The sequence below is a fragment of the Mustela nigripes genome, chromosome 13, assembly GCF_022355385.1.
Source record: "Mustela nigripes isolate SB6536 chromosome 13, MUSNIG.SB6536, whole genome shotgun sequence".
Taxonomy (NCBI): Eukaryota; Metazoa; Chordata; class Mammalia; order Carnivora; family Mustelidae; genus Mustela; species Mustela nigripes.
In genome coordinates, this window is record NC_081569.1 from 116,329,934 (window position 1) to 116,348,042 (window position 18,109).

At 38.2% G+C, this 18,109-nt stretch overlaps 1 protein-coding gene across 1 annotated transcript in view; it reads left to right on the forward strand.

Moving 5' to 3' along the window:
* The window catches only part of RPS6KA5 (ribosomal protein S6 kinase A5), a 183,519-nt gene that overhangs the window by 38,476 nt on the left and 126,934 nt on the right, over positions 1–18,109 (forward strand). Inside the window, exon 2 of the mRNA XM_059373522.1 lies at positions 11,047–11,118. Within this exon, the coding sequence (XP_059229505.1) occupies positions 11,047–11,118 (72 nt within the window). The remainder of the gene's footprint in view (positions 1–11,046; positions 11,119–18,109) is intronic.

The following is an 18,109-nucleotide window of genomic DNA, read 5'->3' on the forward strand; positions in this document are numbered from 1 at the left end:
ATTCTGCTTTTTAGTTTTCATTTTTTTTCTGGTCTATCTTTTGTTGTCCATTCTTTAAATATTTTAGTTCTTTTGATTAGCATAGTTCAAGTTCTGTGCTAGTTATACTGATTTTTATCTCGTAAGGTGACTTTGTGTAGATCTCATTTCATCCCCCTGTACATCTGAGCCAAGCTGGTTTCTGAGGCGTTTCCTCTTACTTCAGTGCGCTGCTTCTCTGGTGCTCCCTTCGGAGACCATTTGTGTCCAGTAGAAAGGCTATATGTAATCTTTCTCTCCATCCTTTTTATCTCCTTATTCACTCGGTCCCTTAAGCCTTTTCTCTAACCCTTTCTATCCTGGACCCCATGACTTATCACTTCCGACCTTCTCTCTCATCTGACTGCGAACTTGGAAAAATATTTCATAGGATTCTTACCCATTTTCACTCTAATCCTTCCTTCCTTTCGTATGCTTAAGTAGAATTATCTGTATCCATTGTTTTTAAGGATGTTGTTTTGTTTATCTGTCTTCATCCATATACCTGACCTCCCACCCTTGACTTGAGGATAAAACCCATGACTCAGGAACAGCCAAATGGAAGAGATTCTTAGGGCAAGGTTTGGGTAGTTGGGGTGTGGGAGGGGAATGTGGAACTTCCTGTTCTCTCAGGGAGCGCCACCATCCCAGCACCTCTGTGTGTGCAGCAACCTGAGCTTCTCAGATCCACTGTTCAGGGGTTTTTCTGGAGGTTTCTTGATATAGGCATGACTAGTTAAATCATTGGCCATTGGTGATTAACTTAATCTCTAGCCTCTCTCCCTTCTAGGGAGGAGGCAGAGGGAGGGTGGGGCTGAAAGTCCTAGGTCTCTCCAGCAGCCAACCCCCATCATGAAGCTGTCTGGATCCCCTTAGCCCCCAGTCTTCTTGGCATACAAGACACTGTTACCACTCTTGACAGTCCTAAGCTTCAAGGTGCTGTGTGCTGGGAACCTGGACAAAGACCAGATAAATATTTCCCATTGGACCATGTTTGACTGCATTGGTAACGCAGGGTTTTGGGGGGCATTCTTTCTTTGGATTCTATACACTGTTCGTTTTTTGTTTTTTGTTTTTTTTTTTTCACTTTTTCTCTGGCTCTTTTCTTTCTACATCCTCACTCCTGGTTTTCATCAAGACTTGCCCTTCTTTCTGTGTTGTCTCCCGAGGGCTTTCATCTTAAAGTGTTTGCTCTTCTAATAAATTTTTTTCTCCTCTGCCCTTCAGAGTTTTCTGGGATCCCTGTAACAAAAGACAAATGAACAAGAGAAAAGCATGTACATTTATGTAGCAAATTGTATGTGACATGAGGCATGTCACATATCCAGGAGACATAAACTTAGCATTTTCATGTTAGGTTTGATGGCATGGAAGGCCGTAGAACAGGGGCATGAGAGGGCAAAGGTATGAGATAAGTGTAGTAACCTGGGAGAAACTTACTAGCAAGAGACCTGTTTGTTCAGACTCCTCCCTGTGTCCCCTGTCTACAAAAATAGGGATGCTCCTTTCTCTGGGCCTGGCAAGGGGACCTCTCGTAGGAAAGTGTTATGACTTGCTTCAGGCAGAGGTCAAAATTCCTTCCTTTAATAGTGAAGGTGCTAAAAAATGGAAGGATGCTGAAGGTTCCTTCAGTTTAAAATATTCAGTATGTCAAGGGGCTGTGTTTGGCAGGTAGTGTGTTCTAAACACCATCAGCATGCTGCCAAACTTCAGTTCCTTGTCTAGAACTGTCTACACGGCAGCCTTTTTGGGATGCCCTGCCATCACTCCAAAATCAGTGTTGAAACCCCAAAACTTCCCCTTTTAATCTTCCCTTTCAACTTCCCCTTTCAACAAAATCCATTAGTAACATCACCATTTACCAGACTTTCATTTCTTGTACTTTTTTTTTTTAAGATTTATTTATTTGAGCAAGAGAGAGTACACATGTGCAAGTGGGAGGAGAGGGAGAGGGAAAGAAGCAGACTCTGTACAGGAAGCCCCAGGTGGGGCTCGATCCCAGCACCCTGAGATCACAACCTGAGCTGAAATCAAGAGTTGGACGCTGACTGAGCCACCCAAGGGACTCCATTTCTTATACTTTAGATATGGGGCCAATGGGGGAGGGGGAGAAACAAAGTTCAATTTATTTATCTTTGAAAGTAGGGACCCTGCCCTATTTGCTTTTGTGGTCTCAGCACCCAAGTCAGGTGTTCAGCACGTGTTTCTTGAACTGGATATTGCAGTGATTCTTAGGCTCGTTCTTTCCTCTTTATTCTAGTTTCTACTCAGACCAGATTCTTGTTAACACACATCTAGTTGATTGCATTAACCTCTCCCCCTTTTAGCTCTCGTCCTTCCTTGCTGCCATCCACGTGGCACACTATTGCCAATGTAATTCTCTAAAACCTTGTCGGGAGCCAGTACCGCTTCTGGATTCAAGCCAAACTAATTAGTCTGGTATTCTAGGTATTGAATCAGCTAGTTTAGTGTACCCATTTGATGTAGTACTTTTACTGTTTTTTTGCACATAAGCCCATCATAGCTAATTAGGACAATCCTCTTACTTCTCTACTAGGAAAATTCTTATTCCGACTTATGCTTTTGCTCCATATAGTCTTCTATCCCAGAAGTCCCTAGCCTTTCTCACATTTTCAAATCCTGTTTCTTAAAGACCTAGCAGCTGGCTCAGGTGTGCATAGGTACCCAGTGAGTCTCTGTTTTATGAGTAAATGAGAACTTGTATTCTCAGTGAGCATTTTTAAGTAGTTTTACGTGATAATGATATTCCCCTTATTGTCCATAGACTCCATAATCCTTTCTAATAAATTACATTTCTTGTAGCTTATTGCAAGTTTAATAAATGATTAATCCATTGAATAAAAATCTGGCATATGAGTACCTCACTCATATGCTAACAACTTGCTTGAAATGGCCTCAGAAGCATTATTCTTCTTTATTTCCACTTTAATTGTAAAAGTGCTTTAAATTAAACCTTTTCTTAGCTTTAATACAAGTGAATTATTGGATCTAATCAAATGATTTCAGCACATGCTCTGAGCAATTACATTTGTGCAGCTTTGCAGAAACTATGGTAACAGAATGAAAAATGTGTTTTTCCTGATTGTTTTCCTCCATGAGATTGGGAAGTTCTGACTTAAACATATCAACTTAAAGGAAATGGTCATAGATAATATGCATTACAAATTACCTTTGACGGTAGAATTGCCTAGAAAGTTGGCTAGGCAACTTTCATATCTCTCATAGGTTTATGGCTCAAATCCTCGGAGAAAACATCAAGGAATAACAATCGTAATCTTTGGTGGGGATATGGGAGGTTTTCAAGGTCTACTTTAGGCATATTTATATTATCTATTTTTTTTAAGCCACAAACCAGGATTATTTTATAATAATAGTAGAATGAGCAACAAAACTATTTAAATTTGGGAGAAAAGACAATTATCTGGTTTTTCCAAATTTCTTATTTAAAAAATTATATTGGCCATATTTTTCTACATAGCACATAACCATATTATTTGAGGAGCCAAAGAAATCCAGTTGTAGTGTTAAAAAGCCAAGTCCTTTATATTCATTGTGTAAGACAAGATTTTTCCTTTAAGAGCTATTAATAATTTGAACTGTTTTCTAAAGAGAACCTGTTAAACATTGAAATTCATTCGAGTTTTGGCAAACATTTTAAAAAGATCCATTGATTTCTTATAAAATAATTTGTGAAATTCAACTTTAAAAGTGATTTCCTAACCAGGAAGAACACATTCTAGGATAATAACACCAATGAAGAAGTAAAGGATTTTCAATGGGGTAGTTTCTAATATTTTAATAAGGAAAAAATCAGTAAAAACTGCTTTAGGAAAGCATTACAACTCTTCATACCTATCTTTTTGAAATGAATAAACTGAACAATATGTTTATATAAAAAACTATAAATGCTTTTGATGAGAGGAGACTGTCTGAGCTGATTAACTGTAGAGATAGACCTAACATAGACCTTGAAAAGTTTAAAAAACATTTTCTTTGTTTTAATCCACGCTTACTAATATTTAACAGCTCAAGGGGTGTAGGCATGACAATAGCTGCCAGATAGAACAGTTGATGTGACAGTACTATTATGTACCAACTAAATAGCTCTAGTCTAAGTTTGTTGATATTCTTTGGTATTATTTTATATATTTGTGAAGAGTTTTCATAAGGCCTTGTTTCTGTGTTCAAGGAGTTTATCCTTCTAGTTGGGAATTAGGAGTTGAGAGTAAGGTTTTGGTGCCACGTCATTCTAGTCAGAAATCCAGAAATGCCCAAACTCTGCCCAGCCAATAAACTCGTACCGCCAGAGTCATGAGGGGACCATCTGCAGGAAACAGTAGCCCATGGGAATCAAGAGGGCCACCTGAATAAAGGCTGCACACTGCCAGTGCATTTGTGTAGGACCCTCCTTGAAAGTGCCTTGGTGCAAGTAGTTCAGGGTTAAGGCCCAAGTCAGGACTCCTGCTTCCTCTCAACTTCATCTGATCACCATTTAGGACCAGCATAGGGAGGTGTGTGAATTAGAAGGTTGGAGGGGAGAACAAACAAGTAAGTATACACCCAGTCCCAGAGGAACCTCTGACTCTGCTTTCTTGACTTCTGTATACAGTAGTCGCTCCACCTTATCCTTGGGAGAAATGTTCCAAGACCCCCAGCAGGTGCCTGAAACCACGTATAGTACCAAACGTCAATATACTATGCATTTTCCTAGACATACATACATACCTATAATAAAATTTGATTGATGAATTAGCCACAGTAAGAGATTAACAACAATAATAATCAGGACAGTCAAACAATATACTGAAATGAAACTATGAATATAGTCTCTCTCTCTCTTAGACTATCTTACAGTATTGACCTCACCCTTTTTGTGATGCTGAGAGATAATAAAATGCTTTTGCCATGAGTGGAGGTGAGTGATGTGCAGGCATTGTAACACAGTGTGACCTTCTGAGGACACAGCAAAAGGAGGGTCCTCTGCCCCTGACAGCTAGCGAACAGCAGGGAACTGAAGCCTTGGGAGAGTGAAGGGGAAGTGCAAGAGAATGGCCGTTGGTCCGTGGTGGCTCAGGCCAGACCAAGAGTTTGAGGCAGGAACACAGACTCTGTGTGGAAACTCTTATTTTGACACAGTGACACACCCCGCCCCCCTCCTCCATCCTGCTAACTGTGCCCAATCAGGATTTTGGACTCCTGCATAATTAGGTCAGTAACTTCTCTTACCTGTGGAGAGAACTAGACAGGAGGGTAAGGTGGGCAGAGGCTGGCCTGGCCCGGAAAAAGGACCTCCTGCAACCACAATAAAGTGGCATTTATTTTCACATAGGAAGGAAAACAATGGACAATCCTGTCTCTCAGTTGTGTAAAGGCTTATTTCTGGTACAGTCTGGCCCCTGGCGTGGAGTAGCTTCTCAGCTTCTGATGAGTGTACATTTTGGACTTAGCTCCCGCACGTAATGACTCAGAAATGCAGATTTCTGTAATTGGCTGATGTTTACTTCACCTCCAGGGTGAAACACAGTATGTAAATATTTTAAGTCTTGTTCTAATGAATGTTGGTGCTGTTGCCGGGAAGTTTGAGCTCTTAATCTGAGGTTAACAATTTAATTAAGAGAAATGTACTTTATTTTTAGACTTTCATGTTCAAAGGCTTCTACTTATTATAACAAGTGATAGCACAGAAATGAGAATGATTTAGACACCTAGACTCATAGGCTCAAATATGTGCTTGTCAGTGCTGAAGATTCTATACAGTAATCCTATTTGCCATTTGTTTTTACGTGTTTTGTTGTTAACACAATGAAAGAGATCTTTGTAACTAATAAATTTCTCCCCCATGCCTGAATATTGGTAGAGCTTCCTACTGATCTGTTTCCGTATGTCTGATTACTCACTTTGCCTAACAGACGTAACATAAAAGAATTATTGGATATTAAATTGAAGACCCCTGAGATGAGCTTTTATCAGATCACCTTTTCCATATTTATTTTATTCTTTGAAGTTAACTTGCTGGGGCAGCCGTGAAATGCCAATTGAATATTACCCCCACCTTAAAAGACCACCAGAGACGTGAGTCAAAGCCAATCAGCAAGGGTCGTTTATTGCAGGTTCGAACCTGGACCTCTGTGCGGCTCGTTGCCGATGATAACGCCGCCGATAACGCCAAGAGGTCCAGAGCTGGGTCAGCTGGGTCGGTGCAGGATTTTTATAGACAGATACAAACAAGTTTCGGGTGGGGCTGAGCTGATTGATTGATAGTTTGAACAGGCATACTTGGCGTCAGTGGATTGGGTCAGGGGACCCCGCGCGAAAGCAGACAAAGCAATCTTACAGAAGCAGAACTGGCTGGTTAGCCCACGCATGCGAGAAAAGCACTATCAGGATATTGAAGGCCTGGTTACTATCAAGTAAAGACAATTGGGAGTCTCCTGGTGGAATGTTACATTCCTGCTATCAAGCATCCTTGTTAATGAGATTTAGGTTTAGAAGTATTTACTTTCCCTTCTACCTCCGCCTCCTTCGGTTTTTCATGGAGGGGAGGGTGACATTAGGGCTATTGATAAGGTAACTTCTTTGTAAATCTCAAGGGCATTTGCAAACCAAGGGAGACTCCTACCTTGCAGGACTGTGATCTCTGCAAGTTAACTATTTATCGTTTTATGGCAGTCAGGGGTGCCTGAGGAATGCTACACATATGGAGGGGAGCGGGTGAAGGGGGGGGTGCAAGGCGCCAGCTTTTGCTTTGTCCTCAGCCAGCCTCCTGCTCCTTCAGCCGCTAAAATAGAAACTTTGTAATTGCAGGGGAAGAGAACCTTTCCCTCCTTTCCTTCTAGGTTCTTTGGCTGGCCTAATAATTAAATTGGCATAACACAAATTAACGGGGGGAAAAACATTTAATTTTATATGTCCAGGAGCCTATAGAAATATGAGACTCAAAGAAGTCACCAAAGTTAGCTTTGTGATAAGTTGGTAAGACTGAAGTGTTTGGGTTTATAGCAAATTAGTGAGGAAGTAACAAAGTTTGTTTATATAGCTTTCTGGGCCCTAAATCCTCTATTTCTGGTAATAAAGATGCCTTCTACTCTCCTGGTACAGGGAGGATACCTTTCAAATGAGAGACTTGTATCCTGCGTTCAGGATGGGGGGCAAAGGAGGTCAGTGGCCTTCTTTCTCTGGCTGTTTCTTAAGTAACTTTATTTCAAAAAGAATCAGCATGCTGTAGTGGCATATTGGGGGTGGCGTATTCTTCCTTTCATCCTGTTGACTGTATGCGGGAAGACTTTTGTTTCTCATAATTTCGGAAAAGACCCCCTCCTGGAGAATTCCTTTGCAAAAAACAACTGTAAAACCTGGATTTAATATAAAAAGCAACTATTTAAGGCACTTGTGAGTGGACAGAAGCAGATAGGCTCTACTGGGGAGTATATATTTGGAGGAGGGAAGGAAGGGAGCTATAAGGAGTAACTTTGTCTTTTCACTGATTTTAGCTTGAGGCTAAGTACAGTCTGTGCTCTGGACTCTGGTGGAAAAACAATAGTTTCTCTGGCCAGGGAGACTAGAAAACTGACACCAGAGAGCCCTGATCACTGAAGATAGTAGAGAAATCCCAGAAGAAGAAGAGCCAGAGGAGGGGGAGTCCTTTGTGAACTCACATCTCTTACTGACCTTGGAGCCATGCATGAGTACAACAGACCAGAACAGCTCAGCTAAAGACAAAAAAATCTGAACTGGACTGGAGCTGCCGCCTAAGAAGTAGAGTTGACAGTTCAGGCCAACCCAAGATACCTGCCAGCTAAAGAAAAGAAACAACTCTCACTGGAGAAAAAAAATGACAATTTCATAGTCTTCACAAATTAACATTTCTGCAAGCCATAATTACCCTATGTATGGAAAATCCAGAACATGGAACATATCCGAAGAGGAAGATAATCAGCTGAGTCCTGCCCTGAGATGAAGGGGATATTAGGGCAGTAGCAGACAAAAGTTTTAAAGCAGCTGTTATAATATGCTCAGTGAAATAAAAATGTCATGCTCTCGGTGAGTAACAAAACAAGAATAAATAGAAACAGTGGAAAAGAACCAAATGGAAGTTCTAGAATTAGAAGATACAATAGTTGAAATAAAAATTCAGTAGCTGGATTTAACAGCTGAATAGAGGTGTAGAAGGAAAAGTACATGAACTTGAAGATAGAGCAATATAAATTAGTTTGAGAACAGAGAGAAAACATATTGGAGCAAAAAAATGAACAGTTTCAGGGACCTTTTAGGTTGTATTAAACAATCTAACATGCATGGAAATAGAATCTCAGAGGACAGAGAGAATGGGATAGAAAAAAAAATTTTGAAAAGTTAAAGCAGGGGTGCCTGGGTGGCTCAGTGGGTTAAGCCGCTGCCTTCGCTCAGGTCATGATCTCAGGGTCCTGGGATCGAGTCCCACATTGGGCTCTCTGCTCAGCGGGCAGCCTGTTTCCCTCTCTCTCTGCCTGCCTCTCTGTCTACTTGTGATCTCTCTCTGTCAAATAAATAAATAAAATCTTAAAAAAAAAAAAAAGAAAAGTTAAAGCAGAAATTCCCCAAATTTGATGAAAAACAAACCGACAGATACAAGGTACCAGTGAATACCAGGCTGACTGAACCCAAAGAAGTCCACATTGGGACATATCATGGCAAAACTTTGGAAAGCCAAAGATAAAGAGCAGATGTTGAAAGCAGTAAAAGAAAAATGATAACATTTCAAATAGAGGAGCAATGATCCATTTAATGACTGACTTCACCTCAGAAACCACAGAGGCCAAAAGAGAGTGAAAGAACATGTTTAAAAGTGCTGGAAGGAAAGAAAAAGGCCTGTCCTCCCAGAATTCTTTATCAAAGGGAAGTAGCCTTCAGAAATGAAGAGGATTCCAGAATTAGTTGTGCCAGTGACACAACTGGGAGTAGACTAAAAACCAAGGATGTGTACCCTTTAAAAGGGGAAGTTTTATAGACTGTACCTCAATGAAAAAATTTAAATGAAGGCAAAGACTTTTTCAGATAAAAGAAAACGAGAATTCTGTACTACAGGCAATGTCAAAGGAGGTTCTTCAAGGCTGAGCAAAACTTATATCTGATAAAATTTAGGATCCTTGAAAAGATAAAAAAGATGATCAAAAATGATAAATACCTACAGAAATGGAATAGCCTCTGTCTTTCCTCTTATTTTCTTTATAAATCATATAAGTTGTACAGATACAGCATATTTAGAAGATACTCCATTTAATATGTATCTGTATTCCATGAAGAATGATTGCAAAGTTTCTTTATTTTTAGGGTACAGTATTAATTAGAGAGGACTGTGAGTAATTAAAGATGTATACTATAATCCTTAGGGCAACAACTACTCTAATAATGGAAAGAAGTAGAGCTAAAATCCCAATGTGAAAATTGAAATGAAATCCAAAAAAGCATTTAAATGGTATTTTGTTGTTGTTGTTGTTGTTTTAAGTCAGAAAAGTAGGACCATGGGAACAAACAATAGAAAAGACAAGTTAAGGGGCGGCTGGATGGCTTGGTTGGAAGAGCATGTGACTCAATCTTCGGGTCATGAGTTCGAGCCCCATGTCAGATGTAGAGATTATTTAAATAAATAAAACTTTAAAAAGAAGAAAAAAGAAAAAAACAAGTTGGAAACAAATAAAATAAAATGGTTGACCCAAATCCAGCCATTTCAACAATTACATTAAATTGTTAATAGATTAAATTCAGTGGGTATACAGTTTGTTTTGCAAAATTAAAAAAGTTCCAGAGATGTTGAACACTCTTATACTCGCTATCTAGATTCTGTAATTAACATTTTATCTATTTGTGTTATCACATATCTAGCCATACCTGTATTTTCCATTAATCCATCCTATTTTTTAAATGCATTTCAAAGCAAAATGCATTTCAAAGCAAAATAATTTTGTGATCCAATAAATTTGACACATACAGTATTTCAGTTTGGAAGATTCCCATGCAGATTTTCATCTGTGCAGTTCAGCAGTAAAGCAACCCGATTAACTTTGTTTAAGCCAACCACATCAAGTTTATTTGACTTGAAAGCATGTTTTCCACCCAAATATAACATCTATTAACATCTTATAGGATAAGACCAGAATCAAAGGAATATACTTTGGAAAATACTCCTTCATACGATATCCTAATTTTGTTTATTTAGGACAGAATATGTTTTTAAAGAGTTTATACTTTTTAAGCAAATTTTAGAGCTAGCAGAGTTTATTGAGACCAGTGATTTCATTTCAGAGATGAGAGAACTGAGACACAGAGTAGTTAAATGACTAATGCAGGCTAAACTCATGTGCAGGTGCATAGTGGCAGAAATGGGAGTAGAGGGGTGCCTGGGTGGCTCAGTCGGTTGAGCCTCTCTTGATTGTCTGAGGTCATATCTCAGGGTTGTGAGATCAAGTCCCACATTGGGCTCTGTGCTCAGTGCAGAGTCTGCTGGAGGTCCTCCCCCACTGCCTCTCCTTCTGCTTGTGCTCACTCTCTCTCTAAAATAATCAAATAAAATAAATTTTTAAGAAAAAAAAAAGAATGAAACGGAAGTAGAATCCAGTTTAGATGCTGGGGATGTATTTAATGGACACTCAATAAATATTTGTTAAATATATGAATATGTTGTCTAAATCTCTCCAGTTTTCTTTGTACTGCATATCTAGTTACATACTGGAATTTGTGCTTATTTTCAGATTATCTTGATCAGTAGTCTCTTAACACCTCATTTTTTATGTTAACTTTAGGTACAAATGATATATAGCTACTAAATTCTTAAAAAGTTTTCCTGTAATATATAACACACAGAAAATCGAACAAAACATAGCTGTATAGTTTAACAAATAGTTATTAAGTGAACCCTGGCTTAACCACCAAAGTCAAGTAATAAAACATTGCTGGTATTTAAGAAGTCCCTATGGGCCTCCTCTTGTTACTGATTCCCTTAATTATTTCTTTTTTCTCTTTCTTTTTTAGCTAATTTAACTGGACATGCCGAGAAGGTGGGGATTGAAAATTTTGAGCTCCTCAAAGTCCTAGGAACCGGAGGTAAGTCTTTAAAAAAATTTTTAAGCTAAAAAAAGTGTTTGTTATCTTACAACAAAGGACTCATATCCTCAATATGCAAGTCAGTTAAAAATTCAAAAGCATAAGAAATCCTATAGGAGAACTATCAAAGAACATGAACAAATGATTCATAGAAGAAATACAAAAGGGAAAATTTGGAAGAATTGGCAAGGATTTAGGAAAACCAATTTCTTTTACCCTGCTGTTGGGAATGTAAATTAGTTCAATCTTTATATAGGACACAATACTAAAATCACTAACATTTATAGAGAGCCTGTGACTTGCCAAGTACTCTGTGAAACACTTTATTCTGATTAACTCATTCTGTCCTCACTCCACTTTATTCATATCCAGTGGTCATCATGTTTAATAATGGAAAACCTAAGACCCTCAGAAGCCTTAACAATATGAGTTTGATTAAATGGAACATGGATCTTTATGTTGTATGATCTATACAGTTGGAATGAGATGATCTGTATTTAACATTTTTGAAAGTTCTCCATACTTTAATAAGTTAAAATAAAAAGCTACAGAAGAGATTGTACAGTATACCATTTCTGTGAAATGAAAAATGGTATGTATCAGTGTCTCCATGTACACTTGACCCTTGAACAATGCAGGGGGTTACAGGCAGCAGTCCCCTGCAGTGCTGGAAATCTGTGGGTAACTTTTGATTCCCCCCAAACTTAACTACTAATAGCGTCCTGTTGACTGGAAGCCTTACCGATAACATAGTCAATTAACACATATTTTGTATGTTGTGTGTATTCTATATTGTATTTGTGCAATATAGAAAGCTAGAAAAAAGAAAATGTTATTAAGAAAATAATAAGAAATATGCAGTCCTGCATTTTTCCAGAAAATTCCAGGTATAAGTGGACCCATGTGCCTCTTGAGTTTTTGCTGCTGCTGTTCTTGCTGCTCAAGAGGCAAGTCCTCTGGGGGGTATGGCCTGTGTGGCTGCAGCGATCTCCACATTTGGAAGGGCCCCATGTTAGCTATAGTGCTCAGTGGTCACTGTTGCGAGATTCTAAATGACTCGTGAACAAGGCACCCCGCACTTCGGTTCTGCAGCAGGCCCACTGGTCTCATGGCAGGTCTTGCCAGGAGTGCACCTCCTCTCCTCAGCTCTCCCTCTGGAGTGTGATGCTGTGCAGTTACACCACGGTGAGAACTGGACACTCTTATTTTCCATCCTCCCGGTAGAAGTGAAAAGGAGGATTTTCATTTTTACCCCCCATCCTCAGCAGGCCTGTTGTCTCTTTCCCCAGAAGTAGGGTGAGAGCCTCAGAGGACAGAACATTCTTCTTCCCCAGTAGAGTTTAGCTTCACACCCTCAGGGGCCTGTATTCCTTTCTAGATTTTCAGCCCCTGACAGGAGGGATTGCCGCTGTCCGTGTGAGGGGATCTGCCCATACTTTCTTTAGGGCCAAGCCTTCTAGCAGGAGAAAAATCCTTTCTCTCGGCTTCCAGAATTGGTCCCAGGCCTCCCATATTCATGCACATGTCATTTGTCTTTAGGTCATCTGGTGTGAGCCTTCATGCCTAGGGCCTTGCCATGCAAGCTCTTCGTCATCTTCCTGAATACCTCAGATTGTCGTGTGGAGCTGGCTTCTCCAGCTGCCCGCGAACAAGCCCTGTGATTTATTTTCATCAACTAAGTGTCTTATTGTCAGGAAGAGCATCATATAATTGTCAGCTTGGGAGATTTTACTGTGCTTTCCCTCCTTCAGATCATTTGTAAACATGTATTTTTAGAGCAAACTAGCCTTATCCTACCATATCCCTAAGAAATCATGCTTTCAGAATACCAAAATAATGTATTTTGTCCTTATGTTTGCTTCCTCTTTCAAAGGCAGTATCGACTCAAAGGAGAAGAAGGGTTACAATTGTACGGAGACTGGATTTCCTTAGAAATGGTGCTTGTGCTGCTTTGTCAAAGGATTTTTCAGGTCAATTTATGCTGTAGCCGCAGAATTTGTTTTATCTGTGTCGTTTTTATTCTAATAGCCCTATTGCAGTGTAATCATATGTCTTATTGTTCATCCATTTAAAGTGTACAAATCAGTGGCTTTTGTATATTTACAGAGTTGTGCAGTCATCACCACAACCAATTTTAGAACATTTTCCTTACCTCAAAAACAATCTGTGAAACCTCTATCTATCACCTCCCAAGATTCGCCATCCTCCCAGCTCTAAACAACCACTAATCCTACTTTCTGTATCTTTTTATTTGCCTATTGTGGACATTCATTTAATTGAGTCATGTGGTCTTTTGTGTCTGGCTTCTCTCACTTAGCATAATATTTTCTAGCTCAGTCCACCGTGTAGCATGGATCACTGCTTCTTTCCTTTTTTATGACTAAATAATAGCCCACTGTATGGATAAACCACATCTTGTTTATCTGTTCATCAGTTGCTGGGTTGTTTTCCCCTTTTAGCTATTACGAACAACGCTGCTCTTAGCGTTCATGTATGAGTTTTTGGGAGAACATAAGTTCTAATTTCTCTTGGTTATATATTAGTACTGAATTGCCATTTCAAGTGATAATTTGAGGTTTAATTTCTTGAGGAACTATGGATTCTTTTCCAAATGGCCACACCACTTTACATTCCACCAGCAGTGTGTGAGGGTGTCAGTTTCTCTGTATCCTTACCAACATTTGTAGCTGTTCTTTTAGAAGATAAGTTATAAAAATCAGACTAAGATCATGTTTTATTCCAGATATCATCAAAACCAAAGAGCTTTTATTTAATATTATCAGGTAACTTCTCTGAAGCAAAATAGATGTGGAATCTATAAATCTTCTCAAGCCACTATTAAAATGTGATATTAATTAATTTTCATCACTGAATTTTATAGCATGTAACAAAAGCCACAAAACGAATTCTGTTCCTTGATCTGTCAATTTTATATTTGGCAGTATATTCCAAATACATAAGTAGAAATAGAAAGGCAGTGTATGTTCTCTTTCTGATAAGATGACAGCTTGCATCTCCTGGAAAATCCCCCTCATTTTTAAACCCCTAAAGTGCTGGATAAAATGCCTCTAAAGAAAGTCTACTCAGTGGTATAGGTCAGCTGGTAAGAATAAGGAAAATCCTTAGAATTCAGAAAGAAAGTGGGAGTAGAAATCTAGAGACTATATAAGCCCCTTGAAGGCAGAGCTTATTCTAGAAAATTCTACCAATGAATTGTGAGCTAGTTCTTTGGAGTTCCCATTTTCATGCTTGGTCTGAGAGATATCATCTATGACTCCTGAGAGGTAGAGAAGGCAAAAGACTAAATAAGAAAATCCACCCCGCAAAGGGAGCTGCAGAGAGAATTCTTCTGCCTCAGCATTGGTTATGGGTGAAGAGAATAAAAAAATAAACAAAAGCCTTCCCTGAGCATTCAGAACATAAGGCAGGCATTGTGAAGGTTTGCAGCTTGAATTTGTACACATTTGTATGATCCCAAAGAACAAAAAAATAGGTAAGAATTTAGTTTACATACTAAGTTGGTAGTATTCCCAAGTGCCTAGGAAAAGCAAATATAAATCCTCTTTGGAAGAATGAACTTTTGCCTAGACCATAAAGAAGTTTTGTAGACATGATCTTAATTGCCAATGATCACAAGCATCCAAGAAGCAAGTCACCGTGAGTGAAAGAAATAGAAACAACACATAGCAAAATTAGACTTGCAGAGACTGTTGGAATTATTAAGCATGAAGTATGATATATATGTATATCTCATTTTTAAAACTAAACAGAACTTTGATGCTAATATTAAGGAAAAAAGACTTGCTACAAAATGACCAGACAGATTTGAAAGACAACCAATAGTACTTCTAAAAGTGAAAAGTAATTCAGATTATAAACTCAGTTTCTAGATGGTTTACTAGCAGATGAGATGTAGCTAAAGAGAATTAGCAAATTGAGAGATGGATTTAAGGAAAATATGCAGAGTATGAAATGGAGAAAAATGAGGTGGCATTTATAAAAGGGAGATGAAGATGTAGCAGTCAGAGAGAAGATACAAATTTCTAATAAGAATCCAAGAAGGAGCTAATGGGGAGGAGTAGTAACTGAGAGTTTACTAAGATTGACTGAAAATATGAATTCACAGATTGAAGGAACAGAACAATTTCTAAGCAGACAAATGTATGGAAAGTCTTAAATGAATCTATCATAGAGAAGGGGATGAGCACCGGAGACAGAGAGATTTCCTAAAAGCAGCTGGAACAAAAAGACTTATTTATATATATTTATGAAGGAAGAGCAGTGATCAGACAAACAGACACCTTTTCAGCAGCAACCACAAAAGCCTTGGAAGAGAAAAAGAGTATTTGCAGAATGCCTGGAGAAAACAGTTGTCGATTTAGAATTCTATACCCAGCCAAACTATTTTTCAGAAGTGAGGGCAAAACAGACATCTTCAGACATACAAAAGCTGAATGTGTTTTCCACCAACACATCCTCACAAGGATTTCTAATAGATCTCATGTAGGAAGAAAAAAAATAATCTTAGGAGAGTTTCTGAGATGCAAAAAGGTTTGGTGGGTAAAGAAAATCTAAACAACCATAGTTGTAATGTTGAAATCATGGTGTTAAAAAAAAAAAAAAAGAACTGAATCTTTGGGCAAAAATTGCATACAGTTTGGGGGCTGATAGAAAATAGTACTACTCCACAAACTTTAACATGCTCACAAATCTTGATGTGTGTAAATTTCCAAACCAATTGAAGAAAGAATAGAAAACCTTAATATCCTATAAGTGTTAAAGAAATGAGTAAATAAAAATCTTCCTGCCAGGACACACTTGATTCAGTTTTAAGAATGAGTTCTGCCAAATATTCAAGACATAGATCATTCTAATCTTCCACAAACTCTTTTAGAGAATAGAAAAAGTGGGATTCTTCTTCCAGTTCATTGTGTGAGGCTAGTATAACTTTGATTCTAAAAACCACTAAGAGAATATGAGGAAGGAAAATTAGACACCAGTTTCGAACATGTGAGATATTTTAATATCAAATTTATAAAATCAAACTTGGTATATATTTTCTTTCAACACAATTGATACTTTATCCCGTTATCTAGCTCAGCTTTTTGAGTGGTGTGATCACAGGTCCTTAAGACAATTCTGCAAAGGTAAGGAAAGACATTGTCAGTAATGTTTTACCTTGGCATTTTCATCTCATGCCTTTTCACTGTCGTGTTTTTGGTCTGTTGTTAGCTGTGGATACTGCTTTTCCTTTTTGTCAGCTGATAATGTGCTTGCTGTTATGAGAACATTAAATAACTAAGATGTCAATGTAGGTATTTCTGTATTTAAAATCACATTTTTGATGACTAAATGGAGTAGGTGGAAACTTTTCTTATGAATATAATAAAATCTCAATTTTTATTCAAAAATTTCACCACTAATCCTTCAGTTTTATTACCTTTTTAAGATAATTTTTTCCAGCACCACCTAGAATAATAGAAAAGCCTCATCAGATGTCTTTATGTGTCATGCTAGGTTTTCTTTGGAAGTGAAACTGAAAATTCTTCTGATGAATTAATTTTTATGTATTTTGAACTATATAAAATGCTATTCATCCAATATCTTGAAGACTTTATGAAAGATTACAATATCAAAGATTTGCTTTTGATCTCATACTTATATGCGTGTAATATTCATTTTAAAATCTCTCTTTGGGGGCACTTCGGTGTCTCAGTTGGACTCTCAATTTCAGCTCAGGTCATGATCTCAGGGTCATGGGATTGAGCCCTGTGTTGGCTCCGCGCTCCGTGGGGGTCTGCTGTATTCTTCTCCCTCTGCTCCTCCCCCCAATTGCATGCACGCTCACTGTCTCCTCTCTCTCCCTCTCTCTCTCTCAACTAAATAAAATCTTTTTAAAAAGTAAAAATAAAAATCTTTTTTATTCAGACTGTTGAATTATTTTTCTTTTCAGCTATCTTATTTCTGTTGGTCTGTCACTGACCAGTTTCCTCAGATAGAAACTTGGAAGTAATTTTTAATTTTTTTCTCTTTTGATTTCTTGTTTCTCACATAATTTTTCCTTCACATTGACCCTTGGATTGACCTTTTCTGTTCCTAGTGCCATCACTCATTACCTTGTACATGGATTATTGTTAGGGTCTCCCTAGCTGTTCTGCCTTTCTGCAAGTTCTCTCTTCCATTTTGTGCATTTTATATATATTCTGTTGTAAATGGTAATCATCCTCATTAAAATTAAACATATTGTGCTATTATCCTATTTCAGAACTTATTGTGCCTTTTTTTTTTTTTTTTTTTTGCAGTTAATTAATTCAAATCAGGCTTAGCTCTGTTTTCTCCTGGGTTTTTTTGGTCCATTTTCCCTGATATTCCACATACTTTCTAGTCTGGTTAATTTCCTTTTACTCCCCTACAGTTATGCATCCTTTTCCATATTCTGCTACTCTGCCTTATCTTTTTCCCATAATCCTAGTGCTCCCCTTCTTTTCTGCCTATCTAAATCCTGCCCATATTGATTCATTATCTGAACTGCAGCACTCACAATCCTTTGTAGAGAACATAGCACTGAGTGGTTCTCTGAATTTTCCTCCATGTCTGCTGTTTTTCTTTTAGATTATAAGCTCTTGGGATCATCCCTATGTATTTTTCCACCTCTGTTGCCCTGTCTCATCTCCATAGCTCATAACAGTATGAAGCATTTTAGTTGAACAAGTATATAATTCATGTTCTTATCTCTAGAATTATTCTTGAGATTGATACTTCCAAGTCCAGGAAATGGCTTTGATTCATCTTTTAGAATTACATTTGCCCCTTGAATAATGTGGGGTATAGGGGTGCACATAGTTGAAAACCCATGTATATATAATTTTGATGGCCCAGAAACTTAACTACTAATACCCTCTTGTATTGGAAGCCTTACTGATAATGTAAATGGTCAATTAACACGTTTTGTGTGTTATATTATGCACTGTGTATTTAACAAGAAAGTAAG